The 20,186-nt window shown below is 45.2% G+C and overlaps 4 protein-coding genes and 1 long non-coding RNA gene across 9 annotated transcripts in view; 3 read left to right on the top strand and 2 right to left on the bottom strand.

Annotated features, from left to right (window-relative positions):
* Window positions 1–6,423, top strand: part of LOC6564663 (mucin-5AC) — a 29,842-nt gene extending 23,419 nt beyond the window's left edge. For both annotated transcript variants that reach the window (XM_032738360.2, XM_032738361.2), the window contains exons 2-4: window positions 1,329–1,715; window positions 1,811–2,113; window positions 2,286–6,423. In XM_032738360.2, the coding sequence (XP_032594251.1) occupies window positions 1,658–1,715; window positions 1,811–2,113; window positions 2,286–6,142 (4,218 nt within the window). In that variant the 5' untranslated portion in view covers window positions 1,329–1,657 and the 3' untranslated portion in view covers window positions 6,143–6,423. The remainder of the gene's footprint in view (window positions 1–1,328; window positions 1,716–1,810; window positions 2,114–2,285) is intronic.
* A 1,502-nt stretch (window positions 6,424–7,925) lies between these two features.
* Window positions 7,926–8,595, top strand: LOC6564664 (39S ribosomal protein L14, mitochondrial). The gene has a single exon (XM_001991688.3). It carries the CDS (start codon window positions 7,995–7,997, stop codon window positions 8,514–8,516), a length of 522 nt encoding a protein of 173 aa, XP_001991724.1. The 5' UTR covers window positions 7,926–7,994; the 3' UTR covers window positions 8,517–8,595.
* A 424-nt stretch (window positions 8,596–9,019) lies between these two features.
* On the bottom strand, window positions 9,020–12,757 carry LOC6564665 (raf homolog serine/threonine-protein kinase Raf). 2 transcript variants are annotated; one of them, XM_032738363.2, is made up of 6 exons: window positions 12,150–12,757; window positions 11,243–12,057; window positions 11,000–11,128; window positions 10,556–10,696; window positions 10,113–10,486; window positions 9,020–9,738 (listed from the first exon to the last, which is right to left on the bottom strand). In XM_032738363.2, the coding sequence occupies exons 1-6, from the start codon at window positions 12,310–12,312 to the stop codon at window positions 9,156–9,158; spliced, it is 2,205 nt and encodes a 734-aa protein (XP_032594254.1). In that variant the 5' UTR covers window positions 12,313–12,757; the 3' UTR covers window positions 9,020–9,155. The 2 variants fall into 2 exon arrangements, with proteins under 2 accessions (XP_032594254.1, XP_001991725.1); XM_001991689.3 differs by having other exon boundaries at window positions 11,000–12,057; window positions 12,150–12,737.
* An 843-nt stretch (window positions 12,758–13,600) lies between these two features.
* LOC6564666 (pre-mRNA-splicing factor 38B) lies at window positions 13,601–17,552 on the top strand. 3 transcript variants are annotated; one of them, XM_001991690.3, is made up of 6 exons: window positions 13,601–13,711; window positions 13,854–14,009; window positions 14,096–14,220; window positions 14,320–14,455; window positions 16,119–16,225; window positions 16,353–17,552. In XM_001991690.3, the coding sequence occupies exons 1-6, from the start codon at window positions 13,702–13,704 to the stop codon at window positions 17,103–17,105; spliced, it is 1,287 nt and encodes a 428-aa protein (XP_001991726.1). In that variant the 5' UTR covers window positions 13,601–13,701; the 3' UTR covers window positions 17,106–17,552. The 3 variants fall into 3 exon arrangements, with proteins under 3 accessions (XP_001991726.1, XP_032594257.1, XP_032594258.1); XM_032738366.2 differs by having other exon boundaries at window positions 13,601–13,716; XM_032738367.2 differs by lacking the exons at window positions 13,601–13,711; window positions 13,854–14,009; window positions 14,096–14,220 and having other exon boundaries at window positions 14,406–14,465.
* Window positions 17,553–18,434: 882 nt separating this feature from the next.
* LOC122322828 lies at window positions 18,435–20,186 on the bottom strand. Its single transcript, XR_006246878.1, has 3 exons — window positions 20,120–20,186; window positions 19,714–19,836; window positions 18,435–18,601 (listed from the first exon to the last, which is right to left on the bottom strand). It is a non-coding gene; the product is annotated as an uncharacterized LOC122322828 (long non-coding RNA).

Here is a 20,186-nt window from a genome sequence, read left to right as displayed (position 1 = left end):
ATTTAACGGGTTAATTGATAGTGGAGATGGCAAAAGCAACTCGTGACACGACTCCGATATTGGCTGGGATAAAGTATTAGTCATATATATATATATATACATATATGCATGCATATAGTATCCAAAAATGTGTACATATTCACAAAACAAGAAAACAAATACTTTATCTAATCTAAAAGGAACTGAATCATCAGCTCCGAAAGCTTAACGAATACAATAACTAAACTAAAGATACAAAAATTCGCAGTCTGCGCACAAATATATGCGTATAGCATTTGCTGATTCATACTAAACATATTACAAATAGTTTCATGACAAAGACCTGCCAATGTGTGACTATAATAAAGATTGCTTTATGATCGGATGCAATTTTGCATGCTGTAAATATGTTTAACTTAACTGCTACTGCTATTATCTCAAACACAAACAATCATCTTTTACCACAGATATATATATATACATATATATAGCAACTCATAAAAGAGGTATTTAAAAGATTCCTGTTTCGATAATTTCTTTTTTTAGCTGCCACTTCGATAAACATTTACAAGCTTCGAATTGTTCGAGAGCCGCTCAAATTTCGATTAGAAAATACATAACAAATATCTATGAATAAATCAATGAACATTGAACTTCTACATCGATCTTAATTAGGACACTTGTTTAGTTTTTGAAGTTATCTACTCGAAATATGTTAATTAATCGATTTTCTATGCATCCAAACTTGGCTGGCAAATATTTATCATGCTCGGATTACTATTTGATAGGTGCGATCGGTTCAAAAATTGCGACCTTTATGTTCTTAACTGTATTTGTATTGTATCGCTTAAGGTTTTGAGTTCTTTGGTGCTTAAGTTTATTTACCCAGTATTCAGTTTTGCTCAGTTTTATTAAAGCTGGCAAAGCCACATCCGATAGCTATCAGACCTTACCTAGAGTGTCTGTGAGTGTTTCGAGTGTATTCACTTGTGGTTCGTTCTGTTCTCATTGCCGTCGGTGGCGTCGTCGTCGTCATCGTCGTCGTCGTTGTCGTTGTCGGTGCTCCGATAAGAAGGCCATTCATTACACAAGGAATGCGTATGGGGGGGAGGGCTTGGGCAACAGCTCCTCTGCGACCACTCTGCCCGCTCAGCTCATCCATTTACACATAGATGGTGAATATGGAATTTTATCAGTTCTTTTGTAATCTCCCTCTCTCTCTCTCTCTCTCTCTCCCCCTCTCTCTCTCTCTCTCTGGGTTGATAAGAACGTTGACGTCTTTTCGTTTTGTTCGCATTGTACATATTTGGAGTAATCGTAATCAGCATTCGAATGATTTTCACTTGCAGATTTTGCAACGCACAAATCGCACGCCATTTTGTAGTATGCTTCAGAAATATTACGAAACATTCTAGAGAGGGGCGTACGGAACAAGGAACTACAACAACAACTATACGACTACAATACAACAAGTAACGATAAGCAAATACGATCAGTAACTGCAGCAAGGAAGTCAAGCAACAAGCTAAAAACAGAAACGGAAACGGAAACGGAAATCGAAAATAATCGAAAAATTGAAGGACGAAGATACCGCTAATTAAAGAGATTAAAAGAGCGAGAAGGAGCTAGTGTGAGTGTGAGTGTGAGTGAGAGCCAGCAAGCAAGTGACGCCCCAAAAATGAGCAGCATGAAGGGCGGCTTCTCCACACTAAATCGCTGGTTTGGCCGCAAAAAAGGTAAGTTAAACTCAATCTCAAGCTCACCCCACAAAAAAACTTATCGATAAACCTGTACATCTCTCTCTCTCTCTTTCTCTCTCTTTGTGGCTTAGACAAATCTGGGGTCGCATCGAATGGAAAGCTATCGAAATCGACGACACAACTGCACCATTTGTCCACAGATCAGGGCATGCACATCAATGAGGCTAGTCAGCTGGATTACAATCGGATTACGCCGCTGCCGGCGGCAACCAGCAATGCACCGTTCGAGCAGACGTTTCGCATCACTGTGCTCCTGCCCAAGGATCAGCTGTATGTGACACGACTGGGCGCCCGTGTGCCACTCAGCAAACTGCTGTCCCTGGTCTGTGACAACAAACAATTGGATGCCGATAAATACGAGTTCCGCAATCCGGGTAATAAAAACCTTTTCATATCCCCAACACTGTCCAGAATATCTATTTTGAATACAATTCTAGCAGCAATTTGGAGTAGTTTGGAGAGACTCTAGAAAGAAACTGTCAACTGTCGAATCGATTTATTCCTTATCTAATTTGCGTTTCCTTGTCTTTAATCCCTCTGTCACAGTGGATGCTAGTCAGGTGTACAGCTGCGAGTCGACAATTGGAGCCGTGGGTCTGTCGGAGATACGATTGTGCCACAAGTCCGAGTCATATGATAGCTTCAATGCCGACGCAATGCTCAAGTTTCAGCGCACGGTCGCCGCACGGGACTCGCTGAGCAGCAGCTCGGACTTCAGCAGCAGCCGGCACTCGCAATCGAAGCTAACGGCCAAGACGCCCAGTCCGTACAGTTCGAGCAACTCGCTCAACTCGATGGATTCGACGGGCATGAACTACACGCGGACACCGGTGGTGCCGCCGAAAGCGCTTGCTGTGGCCCCGCCGCCCCGCAAGAAGCGTGTCGCTCCGCGTCCACCCAACCAGCTGGTCATCCCCGAACAATCGGTGGCCCAGTATCCAGCCACACAGACGCAGACCCAGGCACAGAGACAGACACAGACACAGACACAGAATGCGGAGCCCGCATATGCGGTGATTGTGAAACGTCCCCAGATGTGCATGTCGACGCCAAATTTGGCCAGCACACCGGAGCTGGAAATGGAAATGGAAACGGATATGGAAATGGAATCGGAGTCGTTGCATCAGCTGGACTGTAATGGCAATAGTGCCAAGACACCGGATGCCACCGATGGTGGACACTATGCGACACTGGACCTCAAATCACTACCGGAGCCGACGCCGCGCAAGCGTCTAGTGCAGCTTAAGAAGAAGACAGCCCCAGCCCCGCCACCCGATGGATTGGTCATGGGTGGAGCAGGAGCTGCAGCAGCTGCTGATACCATATCGCTGGCCTCAACAACGGCCTCCATAACGGATGTGTTGTCGTCACCGCAGCCGGCGCCCAGAATAACCACACCAATACCCGCACCCACATCCACATCCACATCCGCAACAACAACAAATACAACAACAGCAGCAGCCACTGCCACAACCATAACCACAACCACATCCATGGAGGCACCACCGCCGCTGCCGGCAAGTGCAGCGCCCCAGCTGCTGAATGGCAACCAGAATGTGTCCAAGGTGCTGTTGAATCGCACACCGACACCAGAGCCGCGCTCGCTGAGCAGCGTCAACGGCGAGGAGGAGGATAACAATGATGCCGCCTCCAAGCAGGCCGATTCTGGCATTGGTGAGCCTCTGCCCTCCAGCACACCCTCACCGGAACCCGAACCCGAACACGAAACGGAAACGGAACTGGAACTGGAACTGGTGACAGCACAGAGAAAGGCCGCATCCAAGTCTGTGTCCAGTTCGGATGATGATGAGGAGGCCATCAAGGTGTACAATTTCAAGACATCCAGTCAGAGCTCACACAAGCTGACAGCGACAACGCTCGCCGAGCTGCGTCAGCTGGAAGTGGAGAACGAGGAGAACGAGGAGGAGGAGCCACAATCCCCAACAAATGATGCACCAATGATGGCATCCACACCGGGCAGTGCCAGCGAACTGACATCGCTCTCATCGTGGAATTATGCTGGTGCCATATCGCCGCCGCCCGATTTCTCCGATGGCATGCAATGCGCCAAGAGCCAAGCTGGTTCGCCACTGGGCGAGATTGTCGATGAGCTGTCGTCCATTATACAGCAACAGCGCCTGGACACGCTTATCCGCCAGGCGCCGGAACAACCGCAAATCGAGGCAGCCAAACCGAATCGATTGGCCAACTTTAGCATTGCGACAATCAGTAATGGACACGGCACTAATGCCCCAACCAAAAGCAAGAACAGCTCCAGCTCTAGCTCCAGCTCCAGCTCGATCAGCAGCAGCAGCAATTGCTCACCATCGATACAACGCGCCGACTCCTTTCAGTCGCAGCCAAAGCGCCAAAACTTGAGCCTTCGTTTGCGCAGCTCCTCGCAGATCTCGCTCAACAAGCTCGATGGAAATCTGCAGCAGCAGCAGCAACAGCAACAACAGCAGCAGCACCAGCAGCGCCGCTCTTCCAGTGAGCTAAGCATCGCCGAATCGCCATCGCTGCAGAGCTTGGAACTGATCAAGAATATATTGAGCAACTCACGCAAGAACAGTCTCGCCGGCAGTCCGGATTCACAGTCAGAGCAGCAACTGCTGCAGCATCATCAGAAACCAAAGAGCAGATCCCAGACAGATGAGACCACCACAGTGGTGTCGCATCCATCTACAACACACGAGAATACAGCTGTGTCCACAGCCACAGTAGCTACATCCGTATGCATTACGCCGACCACAACTGTGGCCACACCTCCCAACACGCCTGTCTCCACACTGGTATCCCAACCAAAAGCAAACACAATTGTGACCACACCCATTACCACAACCGTATCCCAAGTGGTGCTTAGGCCCGTTACCGGCAAGCCGGCAACCAAAGTGGAGTCCAAGTCCGTAATCACAGTCGAGTCGACTTCCACATCGTCAACCCCTCTCTCTAGTCTCATCCCATCCTCGACGAGAATCAACAACAACAACAACAACAACCCAGTTAAGGAGACCATAACAAGAGTCAATAGCTCCGCAGCAGCAGTAGAAGAAGAAGCAGCAGCAGCAGCAGCAGCAGCAGCAGTAGCAGCTCCAACTCCAATTACAGTGGAATTGGCGCCGTCATCCAAGCCGCTGCCGCCCACCTATCGCTACTCCGGACCGCCGAGCATTAACTTTGCCACGTGGAGCGAGCGACCCAAGTCGCAGGTGGCCATCAAAAATGAGGGTGACTACATCTATGGCGGTGCCACAACACCAACAATGAGAGCACCAACAGCAACAGCAGCTGCAACAACAGCAGCAGTACCAGCAAGAACAACAACATCGCCGCCCGCCAAGCTAACAATTGAGGTGGCTTCGCCCATGCTGCGAATGGGCATACCACGAAAGGATTATCATGTGCCCATAACGGTTAAGCCGCTGCGCGATGCCAGCCAGGAGCGGGAAAGGGAGCAGGAAAGGGAGCAGGAGCGCGAACCCGACTGGGTAAAAGAGCATCAGCAGCAACAGCAGCAGCAGCAACAGCAGCTCAAGGAGACGGAGCAAAAGGAACCGCAAATCTTGCGCGAACAGCTAAAACCATCAACGCTGCCGCGACCAGCGAAAAGTAATCGTTATACAATGCCAGCGAGCAGCATCCATATGCAGCCGAACAGCATCGGCAGCATCAGCATCAGCAGCAGCAACAGCAACTCCCTGGAGAGGCAGCTGAGACAGCAGCAGCCACATCAGCCGGCAGAGATGCCAGCAGCACCTTTTGGCCAGAATACATTGAGGCGCACGGGCTTCAAGGAGCGCATGCTGGCCAAGGAGCAGCAGGAGAAGGAGAAGGCGCTAACCATGCGCGTCTCAGTCAATGGCACAACAACAGCAGCAGCAACAACAGCAGCGGCAACAACAGCAGCAGCAACAACAGCAGCAGCAACAAGAGCAGCAACAACAGGAGCAGCAACAACAGCAGCAGCAACAAGAGCAGCAACAACAGCAGCAGCAACAACAGCAGCAACAACAGCAGCAGCAACAACAGCAGCAGCAACAAGAGCAGCAACAACAGCAGCAGCAACAACAGCAGCAACAACAGCATCAACACAAGCAGCAGCAACAACAAAGCCAACAATCATGAGAAGCAGCAAACTGGAGCTAAAGCTGCAAACGGAAACGGAAGCAGCAACAGCGCCATTGCTGCAGGTTAAGCTGCGATCCACAGTCAACAACAATGAGGTGGCCCTGAAGTCGGCGGCAACAAGCACGCCCACACCGCCAGCACCACCGCCAGCAATGCTGGCGAAAGCAAAGCCGCAGATGCGCAACGGGAATGGGACGCCAAATTCACCAGATCCCCGCTCCCAGCTCCTGGATGCGATACGCAACTTCAAGCGCGACGAGTTGAATCGAGCCTAAAAAGAGAATTGAGAGCAACAACAAATAAATACAGAAAAAAAACATCAACTAAACAAATCGCTCGCAAATTGCAATTGGCAGAAGAAAAAAAGTTATAGAAAAAAGAAGAAAGAGAAAAAGGTTCAAATACAATTGTAGAAATTATAGAAACTGTTCGCGAACAACAACAACAAAAACAATAAAAACAAATCAGCAAATTGGCGAGCGATTAATGTTAATGGAAGTATGGAAACCGAAACGAAATGCACAAAGCAAAAGCACAAAAAAAAACAAACAAACAAACAAACAAAAATATTATTTTATACAAACAGAAATGTGTTTTTTTTTTGTTTCATTTGAATTTTTAATTTTTAATTTTGTTTTTTTTTTATTTTGGTTCCTTTGCTCTGAATTTGTATTTTTAATGATTATTATTTTTGTTTATTTTATGATTTCTTTTATAAATGTAAATAATTAACAAATGCAAAGCAAGCAAAATGTTGTTGTACATGAAGTTGTTTATATATATATTTTTTTTAGTAACAATTTGTAATGCTTGGCGCGCTTTACCATAACATATCCATACATATATGAATATATACATACATATATATATATCTATATATCAATTTTTTTTAAACTATTATTAATATTTGTTATGAACTATGTAATTTAATGCGACTTTTTTTTTAATACTTTTTGTTTTAGTCCACAGTCGAAACAAGAACCCAAAAAGAGTAAAAAGCGTAAAATGCGTAAAAAGCGTAAAAAGCGTTAAAAGCGTAAAAAGCGTAAAAAGAAGAAGAAAAACACAAGCACAAAGCGAAGAAAGGAACGCTAATTGATACATATATACGTTATATGCCCATATATCATATATCTTGTATGTCATAGTGAATTATAGTAACCAATTTTCTAACCAATGGGACTGGTCTACTTAGTCGTGTCAAAAAAAAAATAAATAAAAAATAACAATAAAGAAAATCAACAAGTTAATCTTATGTTTAAATACAAATACAAAAACAACATTAAAACCAACAAAATATCACAAAAGCAAAGCGAGCGATTAGCGAACGAATTGAAGCGTTAACTGATAAATGCTGATAAATTATTATAAATACTTACACACACACACAAACAAAACACACACACACACACAATATATATATATATGTATGTATGAATTTATATATATATATATATATATATATATATATATATTGTGCGCTGCAATTAGCTATATTGTATTGATACATTAATAAATAAAATGCAAAACAAACGAATGAGGATTTTCTGATTGTGAACGTTTTTCTTAGCTGTCTTGACTTCGTAGATAATGCCGTAATCCTAGCGTGTAGTTGGCCACAATATCCCTAGGCCAAGTTGCAAAAATTATAACCGTTTTGAAGCCATAACTCAACTCTATCCTAAAGGATCTCGAAAGCACAAATATTATTGAACTCACATATATTTTTAAGCAATCAAGGATTTCCTGGATTTCTGCAGGCTTTCTTATCATCAACCCTAAAAGTATGCTGTGTTTTTACGTTGGTTCATGTAGCCAATACATCAACCTTGATCAGCTTTGCAGCACCCTCGTCGATCAGCATCGATACAATATTGTATTGCAATATTGCAATTAAAGCAAAATTATACTACTTTTTAATGGAAATTCATAAAGCGCGCGCAACTACTTTGTTATGGCGTCACCATTAACCATCGATAACCTAAAAGCCTCTATCGATAGCTGCGCAGTACAGTTTCGATATTGACACTGTTGCATTGAACATCCAGCGATACATCGATAAGTATTGTATAACTCCCAACTGTTGTGTTGAACAAACAGTAAAGAGACGAAAAGCCTTTCGACCAAATGTCTCAAATCCTGTTGAGAAACATCAAACGAGTTGGCAATGCTGGAGCACTGCTCACCCACAGCTCCGTCGCCAGCCCACTGACAGTAGCTGCCGCTGTCGGCATCTCGCATCAACAGCTACACACAACGCCGGCATGCTGTGAGATACGGAAATTGGCCCGGCTGCGTGTGGTGGATAACAGTGATCTCGGCAAGCGTGCGATGGCCGAGGGTCGTCCGCCGCGTTGCATACACGTGTATAATAAACGGGGTGTGGGCCTCATCGGTGACAAGGTGCTGGTGGCGATTAAGGGCCAAATGAAGAAGGGCATCCTCGTGGGACTAAAGCAGAAGCAGCGACTGAAACAGCCCCAATTCGATAGCAACAATCTGGTCCTGATCGATGACAATGGCAGTCCATTGGGCACACGCATCCACGTGCCCATACCGACAGTGTTGCGCACCATACTGAAGGAGAAGACGCTGGCGAAGGGCGCCGACTACACCAAGGTGCTGGCTATAGCCAGTCGTTATGTTTAAGCTGATTTTTTCTTCCTATTCTTTTTTTTTGCTGTTCTCCGAATAAAAACATGATTATTTGTTATAGTAATAAGTAGTATATTGGTTTGTTTATAATGTAATTTATCGATCAGCTAGTTTTAGTAGATGCCTAACGTATGTGTGTGTCGAGTGTGTGTGTATCGTATATGTATATATATATATATATATACATATATATGTGTATTTAAATGTATGTACATATGCGCGTTTCACTTGTGGTTTTAGTTTACAGTAATAGTTTCAGTTGCTTTTTCTTTTCATTTTCTATATATGATAAGAGAAATGCACATTAAAGTTGCTCAGGTCCAGACAGATCTAAGACAGGAAACACAGCCGAACAGGCAACAGGAGCGACAACAGATCGCAAGAGCGAGAGCGAGACCAAACCAGTCTATCTCGCTCTGATTGAGACAATGCTCTCTCTCTCTCTCTCTCTCTGTGTGCTGTTCGGTTTTTAATTTGACCATTTGAATAAACAACAAAATGGAAAAGTATCCAATTGTTTTTTCTTTCGTTTTTTTTGTTTTTGCATGCCTCCCATCAATGGGTAAGTAAGTACAGGTACAGCCTCCTCCTACTCCTACTCCTACTCCTATTCGTCCTTCTTTCCGACATTCCTTAAATGTTGCCAGCACTGTTGTAAAATTGGAAATTGTTGTAGTTGACCGGCGTTTTGGGACTGGGGCACATGTAGAGGAAGTCATCGTTTTGCAGCTGGGATTGGGTTAAATTTGGCTCGCTGGCGCTGCGATGGATTTTGGGCAGCGTGCGTAACATATTCTCAAGCATATTCAACAGCGGCCGGAAAAGTGGCCGCTCCTTGGGATTGTATTTGATGCAGTCCTCGGATAGGCGTTTGAGCGCCTGCGGCGCATCCGAACGCACCTGGGTCATATCGGGTCGCAGCAGACCCCGACCGACCATAAACAGTATCTGATCCTTGTTGCTAATGTTGCGATAGGGCAGACACTCGGCCAGCAGCTCGTACATCACAATGCCAAAAGCATACACATCCGATTGGAACGAGTACGGATTGTGCTCCTGCATGCGTATCACCTCCGGTGCCATCCATAGAATGCTGCCCGTCGGCTGATTGGCCTGCTTCTCGCCGGACCAGCGCGTCTTCGCCGTGGCCAGACCGAAATCGCCAATCTTCACCGACAGATCCTCGTGCAGGAAAATGTTGTTCGTCTTGAGATCCCTGCAGATGAATGTTATTCATTTTATATTTATATTTTGCAAAACAATATTAAGAAATATATCAAATGAATATTTCAAAATAAAAAGAAAGGAATTGAGGATGGGCAAAAATGTTTTCCAGCTTAAAATCTTTTTGGTATTTTTGGTAGGAAAGAAAACCAATACGAAAGATTTGATTGTGGCTTCTTTGGCTCGAAGCAGAAATGATATGGAATCGAAAGTGAATATAAAGTTATAAAATACTAACATAGTTATCCGTTCAGATGACCAAATTCACAGATGATAATCAAATGGATTTAAAACTTAAACAGCTTAGCAACAATTTAGTGAAAAGAGTAGGCAGGGGGGATGGATATGGATCGATTTGGATCTGACCTGTGTATAATGTTCTTGGCATGCAGATAGTCCATGCCCTGGGCCACCTGGCGTCCAATGTCGATGAGCGTGTTGAGCTTGAACTTCGTCTCGTTGACATGGACGTGCTTGTAGAGACTGCTGCCCTCGCACCACTGGGTGACAATTGCCAGCGATGGCTTCGACACACAGCCCATGAATAGTAGAATGTTGCAGTGGCGCGTCTTCTTTAGCATGGCCACCTCGTTCTTGAATGCCTGCAACTGTGCCGGACTCGGCGTTTTCACTTTCAGCGTTTTCACGGCCACGGGTCCATGCCAATGGGCCCGATAAACGGTACCAAATGAACCCGAACCGATGCGTGGCCCAATTAAAATCTCCTCCGCTTGGATGTTCTACAAATCATCAAAACGATCGTTTAGTTGTTGTTGTTGATGATGGGGGATGTTGTGGTGGTGGCTTACCCAGTTCTCCTCGGAGTTTTTGGCATCGCGCGACAGCAGATTCTTGTTGCTCTCATCGGCGGAGCGGGCGCGAGGACGATTGTGCTTCAGTGTGCTGGTGGGCGATGACTGCGTTGAGTTTGCGTGATCCGTACAAGGATACTGCAGACGGAAGAGAGAGAGAGAGAGAGAGAGAGAGAGAGAGAGAGAAAGAGAGAGCAGGGGGAGAAGTAAAACGAAAAAAGGGCAAAGAAACATAATAAAATGGAAAAAATTACATAGATAAGTCATTTTGTCTATGGATACTCATTGGTTAGCTGACTGGGAGTTGTGTCAATCCGCACTTATCACAAATCGATAATGGATACAAGCGTCAACTGAGACATTGTCATATTCAGGCTGGGCGTGATCAGGGTGTATCTGCTGAGGCGAGATGCTGCTGATTTTGATGCTGATTATACTCACCGGCAATGGAGGCCGTGCCTGCATAATGAGGCTGCGCTGCGTCTCGGTGGTGAGGGGTCGTATGCTATTGATGCAGACATTCGGCGCCGAATTGGAGCGATCGTCCTGGCTGATGCGCGGCGGTCGACCCTGTCGGTTGGCAGAAGGTTTAGAGCTGCTGCTGATGTGGATGGTGGCGTTGGTGGTAGTCGTAGTCGTGTTGCTGCTACTTCCACTGCTGCTGCATCTGCGACTGTTACTCACATTGAAACGCACCGCATTGCTGCGACCCACCGGCAGGCCGACTGAGTTCTCCGGATACGATGATAGCAAACACTCGTAGTAGCTGTCCACGGAGAAGGGCTGACAGAGCATCGGGACACGGCCGGCGCAGCGCTGATGGAATCGAAAATTGCACTGGCTGCAATAGAACCCCTGGAAGAGGAGATGGCGACATCCCTCGCAGAAGACCAGCGAAAAGAATGTCTTGCGGATGAACTGATGCTTTATGTGCGGACCCAACGGGAATCGATCCAATAGCCGCACATAGATCTCCTCGACGTGCAGGGTGCCAATGTCCCGGTTCCACGGTATTATATTTCGTCCACTATGCGGCGTTGTGCTCACCTCACACATGGACGGCTCCAGTTGTCGCAGGGTGAGCGCCTTCATCAGTGCATCGCACAATCGTGTACCGGCCACAACCTCGACGGAGGTGCGCTGCTGATTGGGCAAATGGGCGCGGAGCAGCACCTTTGGCTGGCGGGTGAGTGTGCCGGATTGGCTGGCCGTACCGGAGCCACCGCCACCGCCTCCACTGCCCCCAATGCCCATGGTGCTGCTGCTCACCAAACTGTCGCTCATCTCGTGTACATGTCGCGCCAATTGTCGCTGCTGTTGCAAGATTTGCGTTTGATTTTGATAATGCGGCTGATCCACAAGCTGCTGCTGCTGGTTTTGAGCCAACTTTCTGTCCCTGTGTGCCTCCTCCTCCTGCGGACGCTGTGCGTGCAGCTGTTCCATCAACTCGTGCTCCTTGGCCTCCAACTCATGCAGCTTCGATGTCAGCTCCTGGTATTCTATATGTGCAAAATGACAAAAGCAGGAAAAAAACAAAATGTTAAATGTGGCTGAGGGAATAGATGGATGATGAAAGGATTATTGTGTCCACCTGTTAAGTACATGGCTGGTGGCTCCTGCAGATTGGCAAACTTAGCATTGAGGGCATCAATGCTTTCGCGCGTCACATGCTTCACCAGCTGCACATTGTGCAGCTCATCGGCGAGTGGATCGTACAATTCGCTGTCACTTTCCGTTGATGCTTCGCTGGACATCTTGCGCCACTTGCAGTTTCCAGTTTGCACAATTCACTCAACTACTCTCTCTCTCTCTCACTCTCGCTCTCACTGTCTCTATTTTACAGCTGCCTGCTGACCATGACCCTGAACTTTGTTGTTGCTTCTGCTTCTGCTGCTGCTGCTATTTTTGCTTTGCTTCTTCGTTTTGTTCGCTTGTGTTTGTTTTGCGCTTGCGTTCAGAATTTGCAGGCTTGACACTGGATACCACCCACGTCCACTGCTGCTGCTGTTGCATCCACATCGACTGGTGTACACAGTGCAGATGCAGTATCAGCTGATAGGCAAAGGCTGCTGCTGCTGGCAGCCAGCGGCTGCATTTTTCTCACTTGTCCGACTTTTTAATTGATTAAAACGCGAACCGAGAATGCTTGTTTCTGTTTTTGCTTCTGCTTATGCGTCTGCTTCTGCTGCTGCGTTGCGTATATTGTAGAGTTGATAAGTTCAGCTCTGAGCTGGTTCGATAGCACTTACATACTAAATAATCGACAACAGCTTTATTACCTCCATGTCTCACGCACATCTATCGATAGTTTGCTATGAAAAAAAGGCGCGAAATCAATAATGTCGATAAGAAACGACAACTGTGCAAGTTGGACATTGAAAATTAACTAGGTGTTGCATCTATGGGCTTACAGGTAATTTATACTCTCACACACACACATATATATATATATATACATTTATATATATATGTAGATGGACCGGCTGCACAATACCACGCTATGTAATATAAACTTCAATGTAATGGTCTTATACCAAAAAGTTGAGTCAAGTTCAAAGTGCTAAATTTGAAATAAATCGAACAGCGCCTGTGTGTATATCTATAATATTTCAACCATTTCATATTTATACATTTTATATATTATACATTGTACATAAAATGCATTTTAAAATATAGCCGCAGTCTATCTCTTGTAATTTTCATTAATCGATAGTTGACAGATAGTTGTCGTGTAGACATTACGCAGCAAACCATCAAACATCTGTGCATAGATGTGTCTATCGATATTAGCCGCATCAAATAAACTAAAAATCTGAATAATTTTCGAAATAATCTTAACAGATTTACAACAATTTAAGATGTCAATTGTGTTAAAATTTAAAAATATTGTCAAATTGAACTTTGCGCTGCAACAAATCCCTAACGTGTATTATCGTTATTTGACGCGCTTAAAACAATTGCTGAGGCAACTCGAAAATCGGTTTGCATTGCTGCATTTTGCACATCCCCAATTTGTAACCAACACACATTGGCATTTTCACAGTACGCAAACGTTTGCAAATCGAGATTGGCTGCTCGGTCCAAACTCACATCGAGCTGCAAAATTAATGCACCAAATAAATAGTAAATTCTGAAGCGGAGCCATGGACGAAGGTAAGGTAGTGTGCGCCCCATCATCGGGCATACCTGTAATATTCAATATTTTGTGTACTAAAACTATATCGTTCGTTTCGCCTCCCTCTCTCACGCGCGCTCTCTCATTTTCGCGGCGTTGGTGTTCCGCTAACGCTAACAGAATACTCGGCCGCATCTTCGGCCGGTGGCGGTGGCGGCGGTAAGAAGGCCGGCATGGGCAAGCAGCACAATACGTTACCGTTGTGGGGCAATGAGACGTCTATGAATCTGAATCCACTCATATTGGCAAACATACAAAGTTCCAGCTACTTCAAAGGTAACCCTCGCTACAAAGTTTTTGCCGCCAAATTTTCTTATAAACGTTTGTTAAAAAAACAACAAAAAACTCCTACACACAAACAGTACACCTATTCAAACTGAAAACGTATCACGAGGTGGTCGACGAGATCTACTACCAGGTCAAACACATGGAGCCCTGGGAGCGGGGATCACGCAAAACATCCGGCCAGACGGGCATGTGCGGCGGAGTGAGTTTATGAAATGTAGCGCTAATCGTTGGCGATTGTCCTCTCGACAGTTGGATAACAGAGCATCCCGTTTTGCTAATCCAAATCCCATTATTACAGGTACGTGGCGTTGGCGCCGGCGGCATCGTGTCCACCGCCTATTGTCTGCTCTACAAACTGTACACGCTGCGACTGACCCGCAAGCAAGTGAATGGTCTACTCAATCACACTGACTCGGCCTACATACGGGCACTAGGTAGGTGTTGGTAAGTCGCATGAGTTCAGCCGTGTTTTCACTCATAGCTTGCTCCTGCTCCTCCCGCGTTTTCTGTTCTGTTTTTTTTTTTTCTTCTGAATTTGTTTTTCACTCGAGTGTAGGCTAGTACGCCCCATTTGTGATTGAGCTCTAGGAAAATATAATTTCCTATTCAAAATATTTATCGTTTTGGAAACTCATTCAACAAGCAGATGAAAAGCGTGCAAAAAGAATAGAACTGTCTGATATTGTGGTTGCTTGGCAACTACATCAAACAGAAGCTTGAAATGGTGTTTGTGCGTGTTTTTTTGTTGTAATTTTATTCTTGACTGTTCTCTTTTTATATATCACGGTTTCTATAGTCTTTTATGGATGGTAGTAAGGCCCATGTTAACCTATGGGGTGGTAGCATGGGGTGACAGGGCGCGGTTGGTCACCGTGAAGAAGCAACTACAAAAGTTGCAAAGGATGGCCTGCGTATGTATGACAGGAGCTATGCGCACCTGCCCTACAATGGCCCTTGAAGCCTTAATGGAGCTCACACCACTCCACCATATCATAAGGCTCAAGCATAAAGACACGCTTCTAAGGATATCAGCAGAAGGAGTTGGGGGCAATCATATCCTAAGCCACAAAGATGCCCAACTCCTTTCAAACGAACTGCCCCTGCTGATGCAACCTAGGGACGAAATGGTAGCCGAATACATATTCGAGCGCAATTTCACAGTTCGTAAGTCCATCCCATGAAACCGCACACCATAAAATGGTACACCGATGGATCACTCACGAATCAGGGTACAGGCCTTGGAGTGGTGGGTCCTCGGTTATTCTACCATGAATCCCTGGGAACGCACACCAGCATATTTCAGGCTGAGGTGTGTGCGATAGGGAGATGTGCGGACTTCAATATAGAACGTAACTATCGGAATACGAATATCCATCCTATCCGATAGTCAAGCAGCATTGAAAGCTATAATGGGGACTAAGATAACATCGAAGGTAGTCCATGAAGTTCGTTCAAAGCTAGACCTACTCGGGACTCATAACAGGCTCACCCTACGATGTGTCCCGGGACACAGCGGGAAACGAGGCGGCTGACAAGCAAGCAAGAATGGGGGCAGGAAGGCCCCTAACAGGACCAGAACCGTATTGTGGCATAGGGAGACACACTATACGACTGGAACTTAGAAACGAGGAGAGGCAAAGACGGCATCAGAGCTGGTCGGAAGCAGTGGGACTCCGACAAGCCAGATGTCTCCTAGGTGGTTATAATCTTGTACGATTTAAACAAATTATAACCATGGGAAAGAACAGCCTTAGGATACTCACCGGTCTATTGACAGGACACTGTGACCTGTGCGGGTTTTGTGAAAGAGAGGAGGAATCCTCGATACACATCCTAGCAGAGTGTGTCGCCTTAGCTAGAAGAAGAAGCAGCCTTCTAGGGGCGCATGTTTTGAAGTGCAAAGAAAAGTGTAACGCTTTGGGTTCAGAGATAAAACTCCAACTCTACGACAAAATGCACAAAGAGTTTTGCTTAAGCACTTTTGGCTTAGCTGCGTACTAGTCCTACAACTGTTTGTCATATCATTGCTAATTTGTACTTAATTGTCGCTTGTTTTGTTTTGTTTGGTTTGAATCAACTTTTTCTGTTTTGGCTTAGGTTTTATGTACTTACGCTATACACAGCCGCCGGGAGATTTGTATGATTGGTATGAGGACTATCTGCAGGACGAGGAGGAGATTGATGTGAAAGCGGGCGGCGGCCAGGTGAGTCAACTGTATGAGCCACCAATCAATATGCACAACAATCTACGCAGCACTCGAATTATGACTATTAACGGCGGTCACATTTACACATATAAATATCTTTTTTTACTTTCTTATTGCCGTTCAGGTGGTGACCATTGGCCAAATGGTTTACCAGTTTATGACGAAACTGGACTGGTTCTCCACACTATTTCCACGTATACCGGTGCCCATCCAGAAGCAGATCGAGAAGAAAATTGAGCAATATTGTCGCGACCAGAGCATCACAATCAATCAGCTGAGCACGGGTCGGGGTCCCGTTGCAACGACAACGGCGCCAGCGACAGCAACCGTATCCGTTGGCACCAGCTGCGACGAGTACGAGTATGTCAGCGGTGGCAGCGCTCGCAGTTTGGCACGCGCCGGTGGTGCCAGCGGCGGTTATCCGCCAGCCAACTATCGCAATGATCACGATGATCGCGACTATTATTATGGAGGAGGAGGAGGAGGAGGAGGAGGACATGCGTCGGGCTCATCCTACGGGCGCAGTCGCGGCTACGACGATTACCCACCGGCTGCCATGAGCATGCCATACGCCAGCACCGAGCGCGACAGGGACCATGGAGAGCAGCGGGATCACGGCGAGCGGCGACGCAGCAGCAAGCACAAGAAGAAGCACAAGCACAGGCAGAGCTCCCACAGTCGCAGCCGCAGCGCCAGCCGCAGTCGCAGTCATCGCAGCAGTCGCAGTGCCAGCCGCGGCCGTCAGCGTCACAGCGAGCGCAGCAAGCGCGAGGAGCGCAGCGACAGGCATCGCCACAACGATCACTATGATGAGCGGGATAAAGAGCGAGAGCGGGATAAAGAGCGAGAAAGAGAACGGGAGCGGCGCTATCGGTGAATTGGCTGATGCACAGTTACATTTGTAGCAAACTCTGAGCAATGTTTGCAGTTGCTTTTTCCTTTTTTTTCCATCCTCTCTCCTTCCCCCCAACCCACATCAGCCCACCCCACCCTTTCCCGCCTCCGTACCACCCTTACCCAACTCCACGAATTCATTATTATTAACTTCCAATCAGACTACAAATATTTAACTCAGGTTTAAACAGACACCCAACACACACACACATATACACACACATATACACACACATAAACACACACACACATACACACACACACATACACACACACACATACACACACACATACACACACACACCCAATACATATACAGACAACAGCAGCAGAATGGCTATATTTTATAATTCATAACTCTAACTTTTAATGCTGAATGTACATTTTTCAAGTTGTGTTTTGATGCAAAATAAAAGTAACATTTGTTTAAGCTAACCGATTTCTCATTGCTGATTGCTCCGATTTTTGTTCAGTGTAATCGCAAACCAAACTATTCTCATTGATTTATATTTAATCCTTAAAGTATGCTATTCCAAAATTATCACCAATTTGAATCGAAATTTAAAAGAGCGCTGAGGGTAAACTATTAACTCTTTTTTGTTTTAAACCCTGAAGCTTCATTTTATGAATAAGAACGAGATTAAATATGAATAAATGAAAATACCCGAAAATATGTGAAACACTGTAGAGCAAAGGCAAAGCGTGATGTTGTATTAAGAATGAAAAGACAAAATTGAAAATTGGACAAAAAGTTCAAATGAGAATAAATATAAGTTGGCAACGCCTAAAAGGTGGCAATTCTTCGCATGCAAGCGTTAGACGAGTAATGGATTTGAATACAGCTTTCATGAGATTCAAAACCATTTATCAGCTGAATTAACTGTATAATTAACTAACGGGCAGATGGGAAAACAATGCTAAAGTGCCCGCTATCTTTGACACGAGCCGGCGAAAACGTGCGAATGAAAAAAATTAGTGACGAACACATTATTGAATCAGCAAATTTCACATAAACATAAATTTAGCCGGCTGCTAGCAAATAACAAACAAATAATAAAATAAAAAAGAAGAATTGCTTAAAAGCAAACAAATAAATGAGGAACTGGCAACTTCTCGATAAACAATTGACAGGTGAGAGCGAAGTGTGCAGTCAATGAATTAATGCTAATATTTAACTAGACGAAATGCGCGCCCAAAATAAACAATATGTTTTATTGTTGCTGTTGAGAGAACTACATACACACATATGCATATAATAAAGATATACATACATATATACTATACTTTCGTATATGTAGTGTATGTATGTGTGTGTGTGTGTTAACAATAAAGCCAGCCTAGATTATTAAGTAGCTGCGGCTCAACTTCGAGCTCAGCTGAGGAGCTTCGAGCAGCTTTAAACAGCGGGCAAGCCTCCCATTCAGCCAGCTACATGCCGTAAACGATGTGTGAGAATTTCAGTCAGTCTCAGTCTGAAATCTGAAATCCAAAAACAAAAATAATGAATTAAAAAGATATAAAGAAAACAGTTGCTTGTGCACAGTGAAACGCGAAACAAGCGCTGCCAGCGTCGTCGTCCGTCGCGTTCTCTTGTCCACTCAGTCGTCGTCGACCGCGTCAACAAACGTGTTGCCATCGCCGTCGCAACGACGCGACCGTTACGAAAAAAAAAAACAACAAAACGAAGAAAACGCAAAAAAGAACGGAAAAAGATCTGCGGGCCGAAAGGCTAAAACAGTTAAAAGAGTTGAAAATGTAATTTGCATGTGTTTCAAACAGCTGCTAAAATCCAAACAATCCACACATACACACACATGCAAGCATACACACACACAGTGATATGCATTAAAGTGTTTGCAATTGATCAGTGTCAGCGCACATGGGAAAATGCAATGAATGAAACAACCAGGGCTGGCAATACACTTGCAAAACATTTTGGCCGCACAAACCGCAAAACGATTTAACAATAAATTAATGTGCTGTCAAAAACAAAAATCACACACGCACACACACACACACAAACCGCATTCCATAATTTGCTCACAAGTGAGTGGTTGTGGTGTGCGCAGCCCTCGAAATAATATACATACATATATGTATGTAGATGTGTGTATGTATACCCAAAACAGCGATCGCACAATGCGCGCGTGCGTATTCGCATCAATCGCTTGCTTTTGCCATTTTCGTGTGCCAACACACAGATTGCATAAAGCTTCGGCTTTTAAATGTGTGAAATGAATTGCATCCCTATTCACACTAACAACCATTTAATTTGATGGCGCGGCAAAAGCTTTTAATTGAAAGTTGACTGGAACCAGTTGATGATTTCGGTCACTGTGCCAGTTGCTGCAAGTAACTGCAACGACAAGCAATAATATAAGAGAAAATAAATTAACTGAGACATGGGCATGTGAGAACGAGAGAGAGAGCGAAAGAGAGAGAGAGAGAACGATGATTATCCTTCAGTTTGTTTAATGCTTGCCATTTCGTCAATTGCATTGACGTAATGTAATTCGCACACTACACACACACACACACACACACACACACAAACACATACACAGCAACAACAACAACACTAAGATACTTACAGTCTATCGCAGGTGTGTAGCCCAAAGTGGTTTCGATTTCGCCGAGTAGACAACGGGTCGGCGGGGAATCAACAGCTTAACGTCGTATCAGCGTCAGCAGTAGCGTTAGCGTCACTGACTTGACTGTCAAAAAAAAAACAACAACAATAACAAGAGAAGAGAATTGCACTTAGTTTGTTGTTGCTGTTGCTGTAATTTTAATTGTGATTTGTTATTTATGCCGCTTGATGGGGCGGCAATTTCACTGCCAGCGACAACGCCGACGCCGCCCACAGCTTGTTGCATGACTGATCGTTAGTGTGCATGTACAGACATGTACAGATGTAGGTGCGCCCTTGTCTCTCTCTTCCTCTTCCACTCTATCTCGATGTTGTTGTTGTTGTTGTTTTTTAATTTTATTTTGTACCTGTGTTCGTTGGCGGTTGCGTCTGCGTCTGACAATCTTCATGCGCGCGTCATGCTGTCGACGTCGG

Source organism: Drosophila grimshawi, unplaced genomic scaffold, assembly GCF_018153295.1.
Source record: "Drosophila grimshawi isolate 15287-2541.00 unplaced genomic scaffold, ASM1815329v1 contig_848, whole genome shotgun sequence".
In the NCBI taxonomy this organism is placed as follows: domain Eukaryota; kingdom Metazoa; phylum Arthropoda; class Insecta; order Diptera; family Drosophilidae; genus Drosophila; species Drosophila grimshawi.
Note: the sequence above shows the minus strand (reverse complement) of the source record. Positions and strands in the feature narration are given on the sequence as shown.

What these genes read in the sequence shown, in the direction of transcription:
- LOC6564665 (XM_001991689.3), bottom strand. Translation starts at nt 12,312, where the DNA reads ATGTCCAGCGAAGCATCAACGGAAAGTGACAGCGAATTGTACGATCCA. An exon ending in ACCAGCCATGTACTTAACAG is followed by an intron (nt 12,058 to 12,149) that starts GTGGACACAATA and finishes TTGCACATATAG; the next exon opens with AATACCAGGAGCTGACATCG. An exon ending in AGGCACGGCCTCCATTGCCG is followed by an intron (nt 10,697 to 10,999) that starts GTGAGTATAATC and finishes TTCCGTCTGCAG; the next exon opens with TATCCTTGTACGGATCACGC.
- LOC6564664 (XM_001991688.3), top strand. Translation starts at nt 7,995, where the DNA reads ATGTCTCAAATCCTGTTGAGAAACATCAAACGAGTTGGCAATGCTGGA.
- LOC6564666 (XM_001991690.3), top strand. An exon ending in GGCCTACATACGGGCACTAG is followed by an intron (nt 14,456 to 16,118) that starts GTAGGTGTTGGT and finishes GTTTTGGCTTAG; the next exon opens with GTTTTATGTACTTACGCTAT. An exon ending in TGAAAGCGGGCGGCGGCCAG is followed by an intron (nt 16,226 to 16,352) that starts GTGAGTCAACTG and finishes ATTGCCGTTCAG; the next exon opens with GTGGTGACCATTGGCCAAAT.